The sequence below is a fragment of the Eumetopias jubatus genome, unplaced genomic scaffold (genome assembly GCF_037043125.1).
Source record: "Eumetopias jubatus isolate StellerSeaLion01/CBP00866 unplaced genomic scaffold, mEumJub1_p1.0 scaffold_11, whole genome shotgun sequence".
Classification (NCBI taxonomy): domain Eukaryota; kingdom Metazoa; phylum Chordata; class Mammalia; order Carnivora; family Otariidae; genus Eumetopias; species Eumetopias jubatus.
Genome location: NW_028274817.1, coordinates 64,986,262 through 65,003,898, shown reverse-complemented (window position 1 = coordinate 65,003,898; position 17,637 = coordinate 64,986,262). Strand labels below are relative to the sequence as shown.

General features: G+C 34.4%; 1 protein-coding gene across 6 annotated transcripts in view; it reads right to left on the bottom strand.

Moving 5' to 3' along the window:
* The window catches only part of ATRX (ATRX chromatin remodeler), a 300,408-nt gene that overhangs the window by 206,499 nt on the left and 76,272 nt on the right, over positions 1-17,637 (bottom strand). For 3 of the 6 annotated variants that reach the window (XM_028101410.2, XM_028101409.2, XM_028101412.2), the window contains 5 exons: positions 11,609-11,664; positions 10,451-10,503; positions 9,356-9,480; positions 6,570-6,683; positions 333-442 (listed from right to left, as the gene is read on the bottom strand). In XM_028101410.2, the coding sequence (XP_027957211.1) occupies positions 333-442; positions 6,570-6,683; positions 9,356-9,480; positions 10,451-10,503; positions 11,609-11,664 (458 nt within the window). The remainder of the gene's footprint in view (positions 1-332; positions 443-6,569; positions 6,684-9,355; positions 9,481-10,450; positions 10,504-11,608; positions 11,665-17,637) is intronic. The other 3 variants (XM_088028724.1, XM_088028725.1, XM_088028726.1) reach the window with 3 other exon arrangements.

The window sequence follows — 17,637 nt, the reverse complement described above, 5'->3', positions numbered from 1 at the left end:
TATGCTGAGCCAATCCCACTTCACGAGGCTAATTCCTATTTATAGCTCAGATACCAGCTTATATCATCTCCATTATAAAGCCCCCCTACCTAACTCCAAAGTACACAGGCTTCCTGTGTGTTCCCACAGTACACAGTACTTCCCCTATCATGGCACTTACTGGGCTTTTTGTAATGTCTGTCCTCCGTATTACAATATAAGCCCTCCAAAGACAGAGACAACATCCATCTTCTTCATCACTATGCACCAAAAGTCTGACACTGTAAACCAAATGTCTAACACATAGTAAACATTCAAATATTTCTAGAATGAATAAAAAGATCATTACATACCTTACAAATAAGTACTTGCAGTGAAGGATGTCTGTAAATGGAATCTTTTTGAAAATGATTGACCTGTTGTCCACAAGCTGTGCAGCTCACAATCCCATGAAGCCCATCTTCTAGGAGAAAGGAGTGACCATTATTCAGACATACACACACACATAAGAAAAGATATTTACTTTAGTCAGCATTTTGTAATTTTCATATTACAAATTAAATACCTCATAATTCTTAGAAAAGTGACATTTTGGACACAAAAGGCTAACAATTTTATGGACTTACTAAAAACATGACAACCTTGGCAAATTCCAGAACTACAAATCCTAATCTGTTTCCTTTTACAGATGCAAACCCTATTTCTCACAACAATTGGATAAAACATGAAGAGACTCCATAAGAGAAGTTCTAAAAATAGGGGTTCAAGAGCTTGTTTTCATTTTGCTATTGCTTTGCAAATAAATTATCAGTTCTTTAAGAATGGGGAAGCAAGTGACATATGTGGAACAGTCTTTTGCATCCTTACACTTAAAAGTTAGGTATGCCATTAATTTTTTATCCTCAAAATGAAAATGTCTGCACAGACTCTTCCAATATAGTATGTGAAAACCTGATAATTTTAAATTACCAATTTCTTACCTCAGATTTACTTCAATACTATCCATAATCCCCATTGACCTGTCTTCTATTTCACTATCTACTCCATATCAGCACTGTCTACTATTTCCAATTAAGGACAAATAAGACTTGCAGGTATATCTATCTATTTTGGCAGCAAAACCTGAGAATGACTTGGAGGGGGAAGGAAGAGCCCCATTCCAGTGTCTGCAGGAAAACAGACTGAAGATAACCCAATGCAACAAAAAGGAAACCTCTCCTGCCTCAATCTCTTCCTTAGTTCTGCTTACAGCAGTGCTTTACAATCTGAGCTGACATCAGAATCATCTGAAGAAACTTTTTAAAAGCAGAGGCTGCCATTCCCACCCCTAAACCACTGAATGAGAACCTCCTAGACATTTTTTTTAGTTTTACAGATGATTCCGATGTGCAACCAAGATCTTGATATAAGATGACAGATTATGATTCCAAACAGGCCAATGAAAATGCCTGCATTCACAAATAAAAAGGAGATAATTAAAAGAATAAATTATATCTCTAAATAAAAGACAAAACAATACACACATTTCCCACCTCTCAATTTGCTATTTTGTTTTTTTTCTTACTCTGTATAGATCCAAATCACCATGGACCCAAATATTATCACAAATATTCTTATCTGCAGAAGTTAAAAAAGTTCAACCAAGTTTTAAGGGTGCCATCATACTTTTCCAGACAATATAGAGAAGTTGAAGACTCACTATATAAGTTGCTAATATTTTATATCATACTGTCCTACATTAGTGTTTGATCTCAAGTATTCATATATTCTGTATTTGTTTTAACAGAAACAAATACACAGTGTGCTTCATTTCAAATAATGATTGCATTAAGATATACTAATAAAAACTAGAATATGAATGTTCATCCAATGTTAACATAATAAATATTAAGCATCTTCTATATGCTTTTGCACACATATCACTCAAAAATTAAACAAAACTAGGGCGCCTGGATGGCTCAGTTGGTTAAGCGACTGCCTTTGGCTCAGATCATGATCCCGAAGTCCCGGGATCAAGTCCCGTATCAGGCTCCCTGCTCGGCAGGGAGTCTGCTTCTCCCTCTGACTATACCCCCCTCTTGTGCTCTCTCTCTAATAAATAAATAAAATAAATCTTAAAAAAAAATTAAACAAAACTAGGTGATCCTTTGGAGAATTTCTCCCACATGTGCACAAAGAATCGTATATACGATATTCATTGCAGCACTAAATAGGAAATTAGAAAACTCTGAAAACAAAAACTTGGAAATAACTTCCATTTGGGAAATGGACAGTGGTTTATTCATATAACAGAATTCTATAGAGCAGTGGAAAATAAAAAACTAGATAGATGTACATTCACTGAGATGGACACACTTCAAAAGCAATGCTGAATGTGAAATGTTGCAAAAGGATATACACAGGATACTACTTTATATATTTTAAGTGAAAAATAAATGCTTTATGAATAAACATGTATAGGAAAAATATAAAAACATGTATGAAAATAATACACACACACACACAGAAACTTCAAAATAATCATTAGAGGGGTGGGAGGAGGAGGAAATGGAGGAGTAAGACTGAACCAATTATTTTATTTAAGTGAGATGTAAAGCCAATACTGAATAATGGTGAAATGTTACTTGTTTCTACATGTATATGCTTTACATATTTATTTTTAGCTATGAAATATCTTAATGATTATAATACAGTGTATAAATGGAAAAGAAGCATTTTCATTTCTGAGTTCAACATATTTTAACAGATTTAAAGAGAACAAATTTCTGTGAAACATTAATGATAAAAACTGAAGATGACACAAAGAAATGGAGACATTCCATGCTAATGGATTGGAAGAACAAATATTGTTAAAATGTCTAAAATTACTCAAGGCAATCTACACATTTAATGCAATCCCTATCAAAATACCATGGTATAGCATTTTTCACAGAGCTAGAACAAACAATCCTAAAATTTGCATGGAACTACAAAAGACCCCAAATAGCCAAAGCAACCTTGAAAATGAAAAGCAAAGCTGAAGGTATTACAATTCCAGACTTAAATTATTTACAAAGCTGTAGTAATCAAAACAGTATGGTACTGGCACAAAAAGAGACACACATATCAATGAAACAGAATAGAAAACCCAGAAATAAGCCCACAATTATACGGTCAACCTTTGACAAAGCAAGAAGAGACTATCCAGTGGGAAAAAGGCAGTCTCTTCAACAAATGGTGTTGGGAAAACTTGATAGCTACATGCAAAAGAATGAAACTGGACCACTTTCTTTCACCATACACAAAAATAAACTCAAAGTGGATTAGACACCTAAATGTGAGACCTGAAACTATAAAAATCTTAGAAGAGGGACACCTGGTTGGCTCCGTCAGTGGAACGTGCAATTCGCGATCTCAAGGTTGTGAGGTTGAGCCCCATGTTGGGTGTAGAGATTACTTAAAAATAAAACCTTTAATAAAAAAAAATCCTAACTGGGTGTTACACACAACTAATGAATCACAGAACATTACATCAAAAACTAAGGGTGTACTATATGTTGGTTAATTGAATTTAAATTTAAAAAAAATCCTAGAAGAAAGCACAGGCAGTAATGTCCCTGACATCAGCCATCACAACACTTTTCTAGATATGTCTCCTGAGGCAGGGGAAATAAAAGAAAAATAAACTCTTGGCACTATATCAAAATAAAAGGCTTCTGCACAGTGAAGGAAATAATCAACAAAACTAAAAGGTAACCTACAGAATGGGAGAAGATATTTGCAAATGACATCTGATAAAGGGTTAATATTCAAAATATATAAAGAACTTATAAAACCCAACACCCAAAAAATGAATAATCCAATTAAAAAATGGGCAGAGGACATGAGCAGACATTTCTCCAAAGAAGACATCCAGGTGGCCAACAGACACATGAAAAGATGCTCAATATCACTCATTACCAGGGAAATGCAAATTATAAATATAATGAGATATCACCTCACGCCTGTCAGAATGGCTAAAATCAAAAACACAAGAAAAACAAGTATTGACAAAGATATGGAGAAAAGGGAACCCTCTTGCACTGTTGGTGGGAATGTCAACTGGTGCAGCCACTCTGGAAAACAATACGGAAGTTCCTCAAAAAGTTAAAAATAGAACTATCCTAAGATCCAGTAATTGTACTACTGGGTATTTACCCCCAAAATACAAAAACACTAATTCAAAGGGACACATGCACATATTTAGAGAAGCATTATTTACAATAGCCAAATTATGTAAGCAGCCCAAGTATCCATTGATAGATGAATGGATAAAGAAGATATGGTATATATACACAATGGAATATTATTCAGCCATAAAAAAAGAATGAAATCTTGCCATTTGCAACGACACGGCTAGAACTACAGGGTATAATGCTAAATAAGTCAGAGAAAAACAAATACCATGTAATTTCACTCATATGTGGAATTTAAGGGGAAAAAAACGAGCAAAAGAAAAAAAGAGACAGAGATAAACCAAGAAACAGAATCTTAACTATAACGAACAAAACTGATGGTTACCAGAGGGGAGGTGGGTATGGGGATGGGTAAAACAGGCAATGGGAATTAAGAAGTACACTTGTCATGATAAGCACTGTGTGATGTATGGAATTGTTGAATCACTATATTGTACACTTAAAACTAATATAACACAGTATGCTAACTATACTGGAATTTAAAATAAAATTATTGTGCCAGATAGAAAAATTAGGTGTAAAGTGTACTTTCTAACAAACTGGGGAAAAGGTTGTCAATAGGCTATGGTGTTTTTTAAAAAGTGGCTCCTGAAATGGTGGATATAGCGGTATCTTTAATTTTGTTTCAAATCAATATAAGATTACTTTATACACAGTTCACCTTCTTGATAGTTTCCTAAATTAGGCTTCAATTATAGAACTAACTTTCCTAGGAAGTTTGATTATTAACTAGCAATTCAGTACCTCAGATCACTAGTTTGTTCATACATGCATATATAAGTAAACAGTTAAATTTCCTGTGTGATTTCTGACAGTTTAAAGATGTAGCAAATCATTAAGACAAAAATTACCATGAGAGATTTAGGTGCTACTATATGGCTATAAACATACATATTTCATTAAGCATAATATAAACATTCTTACACAAAACACTCAATAAATGTTCCAAATATATCAGCTCAGACCAAATACCAGCAGCATAGTGAAGTGGCACTAAGAACACATTCCCCAACAACTGTGGTTCTTTTTGCATTCTCCTTTTGGCCCTTATACACATTCTAGACACTGACTGCACCAGAGTCCCTCCCCAAAGACACCATTTAGATATTAATTTTGATACAATGCAGTACACTTAGTTATCTTTCTCCAGACTCTTGTTACTGATCCCTACGGTCACCTTCTACTTGCTGATTCTCTTGTTTTAAGAAAACTATTCAGCTTTGGTGAGCTCTGTTGCTGCAATGGCAGTTTCCCCACTATGAACTACATTCTCCATAAATCTTCCGTATGCTTGAAAGGAGCAGACCACCCCCTTGTGGACAACAGACGAAACAACATTTCTTTGATTTTCTCCAACAACCTAATGAGTTATTTAATCCGAAAATATATATAACAAATACAGATATATTTTACTAATTCCATCAAGATAATCATATAGCACTGAAATAAAAATCTGCACAAATTTCACCAATATAAGTACTATGCTATAATTTCACAAGTAACATGATAAATATTAAACAGACATGCTTCCATTACACTTCTACTTGGAAATTTGGTGTCTTGTTCTATTTCTTAGAGATTCGTTCCCTTTATGGTCATGGATCATGGCTCTGTAAATCTGCCCAAAAAATATACAGGCACTATTTAAAAATCACACACAAGCAAATGGGAAACATACTCCATTGTCAAATTTCTAAATGAATCCTCCTTAAGCTAACTTTTTACAGATGATTAGCCAACATGGTGTGTGTATAAGTAGGGGTAGACAGACAAAGGAAGAGACGGCTCAGACAGGTAGAAGGAAGGTTACTAGCTCTAGCTCCCTTCTCCTTCCTACTCATCTCTACATTATTATCCTTACAGCAGATCTCCAACTTTAATATACAAAAGAACAAAATGGGGCTCATTCTTAACATCATCCCCAGAAATTCTAATTTGTTAGTGGAGTTAAGGGACTTGAATTTTTAACAAGCACCCCAAATAATACTAAGGCACAGGTAACTCTATGATACAATATATTATATATATATAAAGTTACCCAAGGCCACAGGCAAGGTTTTGTCCAAATCTGAAATTCTTTCAGGGTGAGAGGGAACACATGGTATTTTGGCATATAGGCATTACAGAACTAATATTCAAGAAGGGAATGCTAAGCTTCTTGAAATAACTTTATAGCCACTGAAGGCAAAGGTATTTTGATAAATGTTTAACCTTTTCTGCTTCAGAGCTCAGAGAGAAACAGAAGTTATTTTTAAGTAGTGCTTTTAATAAACAATGGGCAGAAAAGTGGAGGTATTTTTAATAAGCACATCAGATTTTCCAATATGGTCATAAACAGCAATTTAAACTCATGTTTTCATTTTCACTTGTATTTACCTCCGCGTTTTTTGAGATTTTCAGTTTTCATTTTACTTCTGCTTCTAAATTCAGGCCCTTTAAAATCATCTTTGTCTTCATTCAGCACTGGCTCTGGTTGTACAATCACTGTACCTAGAATGATTTCATTTAAAAAACCATTACACATATTAAATGTGCAAATGAAGTACAAGACTTCAGTTCAGATAAAGCCAACATTGCTGGTACATAATTTTGTTTCTTTTAAGCTTTCAATACTTGTATAAGGACCTCTTCAAGAGTAAATAAAACAGGGAAATAGTAAAAGGGCCAGGCATCAGCAATAAGATTACTTGTTGGAATATAATTAATAAAAGTAGGGTGTGGGTATTATAAACTGATTATAACAGAAATGTGTGAATAAAGTAGAAAGCCTCAGCCCAGTTCTGAATTTTTATACTGCCTATCACAAAAACTGTTTTGAGTATAAACACCCATGCTAAGCTCCAATAAAGTTTATAAAATAGAAGGACCAGAAGGAAAATTTTAAAAAGACATCCTATTCTTCTCATAATCCAAATCACAAACTCGGAAAAAAATTGTAAGGGTTTTTTTTATATTGTTTTGGGGGAGGATAGTGGGAGGCAATGTGAGGAGTTAATTCTGCTATTACTGCTATACCTATTCTGAGGCATTTCCCAACTAGTGTATCAAACATTTAGCACCCTGAAAAGTCCTTAAAGAGTCTTAAAACAGAAGATTGACTTAAGATATTTAAGCTCAACTGCTCTAACAATAAACTGTAGAATGAGATCAATTATTGGTCTCTAGGGAAATATTTTAGAAAGAACGTACTTTCTTAAAGAACATGTGAACTGAGAAGACAAGTTGTTAATTTAAGTTTCCATTATAATCTCTCAAGAGCAAATAAAGCAGCAGCATAGTAAAAAGGGTCCAGGTCTCACATTTACCTACATTGCTGGGCTTAGTGATTGGGCATTTTGGCAACATTTAAGAAAGTAAAACCTGGTAAGTTGTCAGGGGCGGCCTCCCTGAAACATGGGCCTATGTTATTCAGCAAGCAGATTTTGGCAAGGTATAGCATCTAGTTATATGTGTTTCTGAGTCTCTGAAAAAAAAGGAGGGGAAAGCAGGCATAGAGGATTGAGTTTTTACAAACTGGCAAATTTAAATAATCTACACACAAAAAAAAATTTTATTTACAACAACCATTTCACATATATACTCTCAGAGAAGCCAAAGCATTTGAAAAACCTCAAGATTTATAATTAACAAAAAAACAAAATTATTTCTGTAGATTCTTCTCTAAATGGAAGCAAAGCAGTAGAGTGGAGAAAGCACTCACTAGCTTTGGATTCAAGCAGACCTAAGTTTCTCAATTTAAAGCCTGAAAAAGTTCCTTGGAGCTCTGAATTTGTTCCTTTATTTCTACAAGTAGAAACAGTAACTACCTTATAGTATTGGTTTGAGGATTAAATGAGTTAGTTCTGTAAGAGTCTGGTAACTATATATACTCAATATAGTATTATAATAATAATTGTCATCACTCAAATTCTACCTTATGAAATGGGTCTATTTTTGGTTTGGTGGGAGAGAATTATGATTAATTCAGGTTAGAAACATCCCATACTAACGTTTTTCCACAGTATCATTAAAAGAAAGATTTGAATTCCTATTTCTGAGCTCACCCAGTGACCATCATAAGGACTCCCAGTGACAACCACTGAGAATGTTACAATCTAAAGTGAGTCACTGCCTATGGGACTCACACTCCCTCAGTGGCTGTTTCTGCCCTCGGCCACCAACCATTACATAAAATTGTCACAGATGATTTGCAAAGCCAAATAAATGGTAGGCCCATCAATTTTCCTTCTTTCTGCTTTCTCTCATTCATTCCTTTTCCTCATTACATATTTCATCTACTGTAACTCCTAATCTGTCCTAGTCAAGCAATGTCTTAGGCTCCTTCCCACCATTTTTTTAAACTTTCATAATCAAAAAATGTGTCACGAAAATATAAATGTAGACAGAGAACAAAGTTTACAGTAAACACTGCTATAAATGATCTGTGAGGATAAATTTGAAAAATCTGCTAAGATATTTCCATATATTATTAATAAAGAAAAAATCTCAAGTTTTGACTCTGAAACACCATGAAATTACCAAGACCTTTGTCATTACTCTTATCATATAATCATACTGCTCTCAGACTTGGGCTACGAAACGTCCAAGATTTTCATTTGGCTTTTTTCCCCCAATCTAATTAATGAGGTTTTAAGGTTAGAACTGCAACAGTTGAAAGGCATGTGACAAGGCGTTTTAAAGAGATAATTACAAGAAATACAACTAAATCTATCTTTCATAATTAACTTCAGCTTTTAGTCTTAGAGAATTGAAGAATGAAGTAAGATTAACCAGATTTTTAAATGTTTTTTAAAGTTTTAAGAATATTCATGTTTTCCTATAAAGCAAGCATGTTTAAATTTGCTGAACCAAAACTTCATATAAACGTTTAAACTAACTTCCACACTCAAATACAATTTACAAACTAAAATCCCTTTTCTAAAACCCAAAAGAAAGAGAAAATAAGTTTTGTTCTTTTTCAAAGCTGACTGCAAATATTCTAAGTTTTTAACCTCAGTAACACACATTTTCATTACCATTCTAATACATTTCCAGACAACCACTATTAAAATGCTAGTTTTGTTCCTTTACACACAGCTAACAGTAATCAAGTTCCAATTTTATAATGACATTTAAAAATACATTTCAACTTCAACTTCATATGAAAAATTAATACACATTACCTTTTGGCAAGCTTTGCATAGTAATATCATTTTCTGAATTTTCATTAGAAGTATCTTCATTTACAGTTTCATCCAAAGGTTTTTCATCATCAGATTCAACATACTTTGTTACAATTGAAGGTTTCCTATGAAAGAATTAAGTCCATAGAATTATGGACATTTCTGACAATTGGAATAATAACCAAAGAACATGTTTAGATTGAATGGTGGCTCTTAACCAGAGATACACATCAGACTCACCTATGGAAGCACACATCTCTGTACCATATTACTGAAAATTATGATTCAGTAGGCCTGGGGTAGGCCCAGGATATGTTCACTCTGAAAAAGCTACCGGGGGAGATCATAAAGGGATCTCCTCTTTAAGAATCACCACTTTAGAGAATAAGTTAAACTGTGTTTTTATTAAGAGACATTCCCACTGGTAAGAAACAATGAATGCCCAGGGCACCTGGCTGGCTCAGTCGATAAAGCATCTGACTCTTGATCTCAGGTTGTGAGTTCAAGCTCCACATTGGGCGTGGAGCCTTCTTAACACACACACACACACAAATGCCCAATAACTGCAAACTTCTAATAAAATATTACACTTTATAGTATGATTAGAAGTAGTTTCAGTCCTTATATGTACAATTCGTTTTGACAATTTAACACAGAAAAGTATTTTTACCACTTTTTGATCTCATTATAACTTCCTCATAAGTATAATGGCTACCCCTCCCCATCACTCTGGACAATTTGACATAATTCTTAAAAACCCATGAGGTTTTTTAGGCTTCATGAGGCATTCATTTCATTTTCCCTCTGTCCTCTTTTTGAGCACATATATGATCTAAAAGAAATGATCTCTATATTGTAAGGGCCACTAAGGCATAATAAATCCTCCTTGGAAAATTCCAGTAAAATTCAATAATTGTTGAAATTAATTGATGGATACAAGAGAATTCATTATACTATACTGTCCAGTTTTTAATGTGTATGTTTGTATAAAATAGTTTATTCGGTTAGAACAAGGGTGCTTGAAGTTTAGAAAAGATTATTATTCTTAGAAAAAGAAAATAATCTGAAAATGTTTTCCCTTCAATATCAACCAACCTTTTTGATCGTGATGATCCTGACGATTTGGATTTTTCTGAAGAGCTAGCTCCCTAAATGTGAGAAATAAATAAAAAAGTGAATACAACGTTCAAAGAACATCCCTACAATTAACTATTTCCCTATACCAAGATGTCTGATACAGTAACATAATGGGATATTACTTTTTTGTCTAAAATATTTTTTTAAAAGGAACTTCAAAAACTAATTCGCATTTATTCTCAGGCTTCCTTGATTTAAGATTAATTTCCTGGTTTTTTTTTTAATTGAATTGTTTCTATTGAATTGTGTGGTGTAGGTGAGGATGCACTACTCTATCATGATCTTGACCCAAGTCAACAAAGACGAAACAAAGGTACAGAAGTAATCAGATCCCAGTGGATGTAGGGAGTTTTGAGGATCTAAAAAATGTGTCATTTTCTCTATCCTAACATATGGCACAAAGTATCTTCTACAATTTGGTTTGAGATACTAAATTTATCCTCATTTTGCCAATATAATCAATATATTTTTTTGGATTGAAATTTCTATACTAGATGGGAAGAATCCCAAAACTATAGCATAAGCTTGGGTATCATGAGTGAAGGATTTCAGGATGGTTCCTATAATAATGCTTAAGATACTCTATCCAGTTTTGAGAGATGTCAGAACCATGGAGTCATGCCCATAACAACCACCCTGAGCACCACTACTGCAATATAATAATGTCCAACTACCTATCTGTTAGCAAGCCTTCAGTTGCCTGACTTTAGGTATACTGCTAAAGTGAACCACACAATAATAAAAACAAAGAACACCTTCTAAAAATAAACAACTACCCAAAATGAAGTATCATAATACATAACAGTAAACTTAAACACATGCATGTATTAAAAAGAAGCAATCTGGGGTGCCCGGGTGGCACAGTTGGTTGAGTGTCCAACTCCTGGTTTCAGCTCAGGTCATGCTTTCAGGGTCATGAGATCGAGCCCCACATTGGGCTCCATGCTTAGTGTGGAGTCTTCATGAGTTTCCCTCTCCCTCTGCCCCTCCCCACTATGCTTGCTCTAAAATAAATAAATAAATCTTTAAAAAAAAAAGAAGCAATCTGATAACATATACTCTGGTTGGTTATTAGCAATTAATAAGTATCTTTTAAATGCTTCAAATTAGTCTTACCTCTTCCTTGCTGTTTTCCATCATATCTGAGTTATTTCCAGAACCACTGACTTTTTCTTAAAAGAGAAGAAATAAAAACTTTATCTCTTCAAAGCATTATCAAACAGAGCACCAAAACTACAACTCCATGAACCCATTTTTCAATCTATGAAGTATAACAGTACTGGTAATACATTACTCACATTAAAATATTCCTAGAAGAATTTTCTCACTATAATCACTCCCTTGACATATTAACCCCTTCTTTAAAAGCACTAAGTTTCTAGGGATGCTTGGGTGGCTCCATCGGTTAAGCATCTGCCTTCAACTCAGGTCATGATCCCAGGGTCCTGGGAACGAGTCCAGCATCAGGCTCCTTGCTCGGCAAGGAGTCTGCTTCTCCCTCTGCCTGCCACTCCCCTTGCTTGTGCTCTCTGACAAATAAACAAATAAAATCCTTAAAAATAAATAAAAATAAATAAAAGCACTAAGTTTCTAAAAATAGCAGTTTGGTATCAAAACATTTCCTACCGCAATTTTCTAAGGTATTTTCTCTTAAAAGAAAATTTAACCTCCATCTTTTACTAACAATACAATCATACTATTAATAAATTTTATTTCCCTTCACCTAAGACACTGGAAAAATAACAGCAAACTAAACCTAAAGAAAGCAGAGGGAAAGAAAAAATAAAGATTAGAGCTAAATTTAATGAAACAGAATAGAAAAATAAAGAAAAATCACTGAAATCAAAAGTTCTTTGGAAGGATGAATGAAACTGACCAACCTTACGCTAGACTGACCAAGAACAAAAGAGCAAGACTCAAATTACCAGAATCAGAATTTAAAAAGGGTACATTACTATCTACCTTAAAGAAATAAACAGATTATAAAGGACTACTATGAACAATTGTATGCCAAAATATCAGATAACAAAATATGGACAAATTCCTAAACACACACAAACTAACAAAACTGGCTAAAAAAATATATATACAATGTGAATAGACCTATAACTGAAGAGACTGAATTAGTAATCAAAAAACTACCCACAAAAAAAAGCAAAGGTCCAGATGGCTTCACCACTGAAATATACCACACATTCAAAAAGAGTCTTCACAAACTCTTCCAATATAAAAAGTAGCAATACTTCCTAATTAATGTTTATGAGACCAGTATCATACCAAAACCAGTAAAGGTACCAAAAAAAGAGAAATCTACAGAACACTATCACAAATATAGACAGAATACTCCTCAACAAAATACTGGCAAACTTCAACAGAAGACAAGTCTTTCTCCCACAGACTGGGAGAAAATATCTGCCGAAAGACGTATCTGATAAAGAACTATTATCTAAAAGCCACACCTGGGTGGCTCAGTCGCTTAAAGCATCTGCCTTTGGCTCAGGTCATGGTCCCAGAGTCCTGGGATCAAGCCCCGCATGAGGAGACTGCTTCTCCCTCTCCCTCTGCCTGCTGCTCCCCCTACTTGTGCTCTCTCTCTCTGTCAAATATTAAAAAATAATAATAATAAAAATCAAAGATACAAAGAACTCAATAATAATAAACAACATGATTAGAAATGGGCAAAAAGTAGTGCATAGGTGGCTCAGTCGTTAAGCGTCTGCCTTTGGCTCAGGTCATGGTCCCAGGATCCTGGGATCGAGCCCCATGTCGGGTTCCCTGCTCGGCACGAAACCTGCTTCTCCCTCTCCCACTCCCCCTGCTTGTGTTCCCTCTCTCACTGTCAAATAAATAAAGATCCTTAAAAAAATAAAAATTAAATTAAAAAAAGAAAAAAATGGGCAAAAGATCTGAAAATATCTTACCAAAGATACACAGGTGACAAATAAGCATATGAAAAAATGCTCCACATCATATGTCATGATGGAATTGGAAATTAAAACAATCAGATAATACTACACAATCAATGGATAAATGCAGAACACTGACAACACCAAATGATGGTGAGGATGTGAAGCAACAGAAAGAAGTCTCATTCAATTGCTGTTGGGAATGGAAAACGGTACAACCACTTTGGAAGACATTTGGGCAGTTTCTTTTTTTTTTTTTTTTTAAGATTTTATTTATTTATTTGACAGAGAGAGGAACGCAGACACTTAACAACTGAGCCACCCAGGCGCCCCTGGGCAGTTTCTTACAAAATTAACCATTCTCTTACCATATGATCCAGCAATCACACTCCTTGATAATTACCCAAATAAGATGAAAACTAAATCCACTCAAAAACCTGCACACAGATGCTTATAAACACTGTGAACCTAGAACTCCTCCAGGGCGCCTGGGTGACTCAGTTGGTTAACTGTCTGCCTTTGGCTCAGGTCATGATCCCAGAGTCCTGGGATCAAGTCCCGCATTGGGCTCCCTTCTCAGCAGGGAGTCTGCTTCTCTGCCCTGCCCCGGGTTCATGCATTCTCTCTCTCTCTCTCTCATATTCTCTCTCTTAAATAAATATCTCAGGAAAACAATAAAATGGCTCTAAAAAGTAAAATCTATTTTAAAAGACCCTTAAAAAATGGAACATCCTCAACTATCTACAAAATACCCACAGGTTAACATTATACTAAATGGTGAAAGACTGAATGCTTTCCTAAGATCAGAAACAAGAAAGGAAATCCCCTCTTGCTACTTCTATTCAATATTGTAATGAAGATTCTAGCCGTAGCAAATAATCAAGAGAAATAAAAGGCATCAAGATTGAAAAGAAAGAAGTAAAACTATCTCTCTTTGGAGATGACATTATCTTATATATAGAAAATCTATGGAATCCACCAAAAAACTATTAGAACTAGTAAAAGAGTAAAGAAAGATTGAAAAATACAAGAACAATATAAAAAAATCAATTGTATTTCTACTCACTTGTAATGAATGACCTGAAAATAAAGAAAACAATCTAACAGTAAGATGGCAATAGTCCCCAAACTGATCTACCAATACAATGCAATCCCTGTCAGAATCCCAGCTGACTTTTTTCTAGAAACTGACAAGCTCATTCTAAAATTTGTATAAACAGGAATAGCCAAAATAGCCTTCAAAATAAAAAACAAAATAGGAAGATTCACTTCACAATTTCAAAACTTACTATAAAACAATTATAATTAATATAGTATAGTACTGGCAAAAGGATAGACATACAGATGATTCAAAAAAAGACTGAAAGTCCAGAAATAAAACCACATATCTGCATTTGACTGGTTTTCTTCCAGCCCCCCCAACTGATTTTCAATAAGGATGCCAAGACCATTCATTCAGTGGGGAAATAGTCTTTTCAACAAATGACGTTAACATAACTATGTAGCCACATGCAAAAAGTGAACTTGGAGCCTCACACCACACACAAAAGAACTCCAAATGCATAAAAGACCTAAAGAGTTAAAACTATAAAACTCTTAGAAGAAAATATAGGGGTAAATCGTTGTGACCTCAGATTTAGTACTATGAATTCTTAGATATGACACCAAAAACATGAGCAATAAAAAGAAAATTAGATTAACTATACTTTATCAAAATTAAAAGCTTTTGTGCTTCAAAGGACACCATCAAGAAGATGAAAGACAACCAACAAAATGGGAGAAAATATTTGCAAATCATATATCTGACCTAAGTTCCCACTGACAGATGAATGACTAAATATGCCATATACACACAATGGAATGCTATTCAGCCTTAAAAAGGAAGGACATTTTGATACATGCTGCAACACTGATGAATCTCGAAGGCGTTATGCTAAGTAAAATAAGCCAGACACAAGAGGACAAAAACTGTATAAGCCCTCCCTCTTATATGAGGATCCTAAAATAGTCAAGATTATAGAGACAGAATGTAGAATGGTGGTTGCCAGGGGCTAGGGAAGAGAGGATTGGAAAAGTTAGTCCTTAATGGGTGCGGAGTTTCATTTGAAGATGAAAATTTCTGGAGATAGGTGGTAGTGATGTTTACACAACTATGTGAATGTATTTAATGCCAGAGAATTGTATACTTAAAATTGGTTAAAATGGTAAATTTTATCATAATAAAAAGTTCAGAAGATATAAAGAATGCTAAAAAACAATAACAAAAACAAATACCCAATTAAAAATTGGGCAAAGGGTCTGAACAGACAATTCTCCAAGGAAAACATATACAAATTACCAACAAGCACATAAAAAGATGCTCAGTATCCTTAGCCATTAGGTAAATGAAAATCAAATCCAAAATAAGACACTACTTCACAAGCACTAGAAAGGCTAAAATCAAAAAAGTCAGATAATAATTGTTGGCATGGATGCAAAGAAGTCAGAATCCTCATACACTGCTGGTAGGAATGTAAAAAGGTGCAGCCACTTTAGAAAACATTTTGGCATTTCCTCAAAGGATTTAACATAGTTACCATATAACCTAGCAATTCTACTCCTAAGTGTATACCCAAGAAAAATGAAAATACACTGCCATACACAAACTTGTTCACAAATGTTTATAGCAGCATTATTCATAATAGCCAAAAGGTATAAACAAGACAAGTATCCATGAACAGATCAAATGTCATATAAAAGAATGCTATTTGGCCATAAAAAGGAATGAAGTATTAAAACATGCTACAACACAGATAAAACTTTAACCCATTACACTAAGTGAAAGAAGCCAGTCACACAGGACCACATATTACACAATGCCACTCATAAGAAAAGTCCAAAATAGGGAAATCCATAAAGCCAAGAAAGTAGATTAGTGAGGTTGCTTGGTAGATTAGTAAGGGGATGGGAACGTTTCTTTTGAGGTGATAAAAAGGTTATAAAATTAACTATGGTGATGGTTACACACATCTGTGAAATACAAAAACTACTAAATTGTATACTTTAAATGAGTGAATTTTATGCTATACAAATTATATCCCAATAACAATGTTAAAAATGTTATTATTAGTCATTAGGGAAATGCCAATTAAAACCACAAGATATCACTAAGTATCTATCAGAATACATAAAATTAAAAAGGAAATAGTGGTAACACCAAATGCTGGTATAGATACAGAGAAACTGAGTCACTCATACATTGCTTTGGGAATACAAAATGGTGTGGCCCCTCTGGAACTCAGTTTACAGTTTAGGAGTATCTTAAAATAAACAAGCAACCATCATATGACCCACCAACTGCACTCCCAGGCATTTATCCCAGAGAAATGAAAACGTAGTTCACACAAATGTTCATCAGCAGTTGTATTTGTAATAGCTCAAATATGGAATCAGTCCAGATGTCCTTTAACAGGTGAATGGTTAAACAAACTGTGGTATACCATGGAACACTACTACACTGCAATTAAAAAGGAAATAATTACTGGTATGTGCTAAAAACTCAGATGACTCTCTAGGGAATTATGCTAAGTGAAAAAACCAAATCTCCAATACATACATTCATATGATTCCATTTATGTAACATGTTTGAAATGACAGAACTTTAGAAATGGAGGACAGATTAGTGATTGCCAGGTGTTAGGCTGGGTAGGAGTCAGGCTAGGGAAGTAAGCATGATTACGAAAGGCAGGATGAGTAATCTGTGAGGGTGGATATATGACCATAGGGGTGGAGATATGAATCAACCCAAGTAATAAAATTGTATAAAACTCAATAAACCCACACAAGTACAAGGAAAACTTAGGAAATCTGAACTAGATCAGTGGATATCAATAACCTGGCTATAATAATATATTATAGTTTTAGAAAATGTTTCCATTATGGGGAAAATAGACAAAGTGTATATAAGACCTCTCTAGTAGTTGTTACAACTGCATGTGAATCTATAATTATCTGAATATAAATGTCACTGTAAAAAACTGTCAGAAAACTAGGAATAGAGGGAAACATCCTCAACTTGATAGAGTATTTACAAAAACCATTTATACAGGAACCGTCACACTTAATGGTGAAAGACTGAATGCTTTACCACCAAGATCAGAAACACCAAGAGAATGTCTGCCATCACTATTCTTCTTCAAGATAATAATGGAAAATACAAAAACTCCTACCCAGCATAATGAGGCAAGAAACGGAATTAAA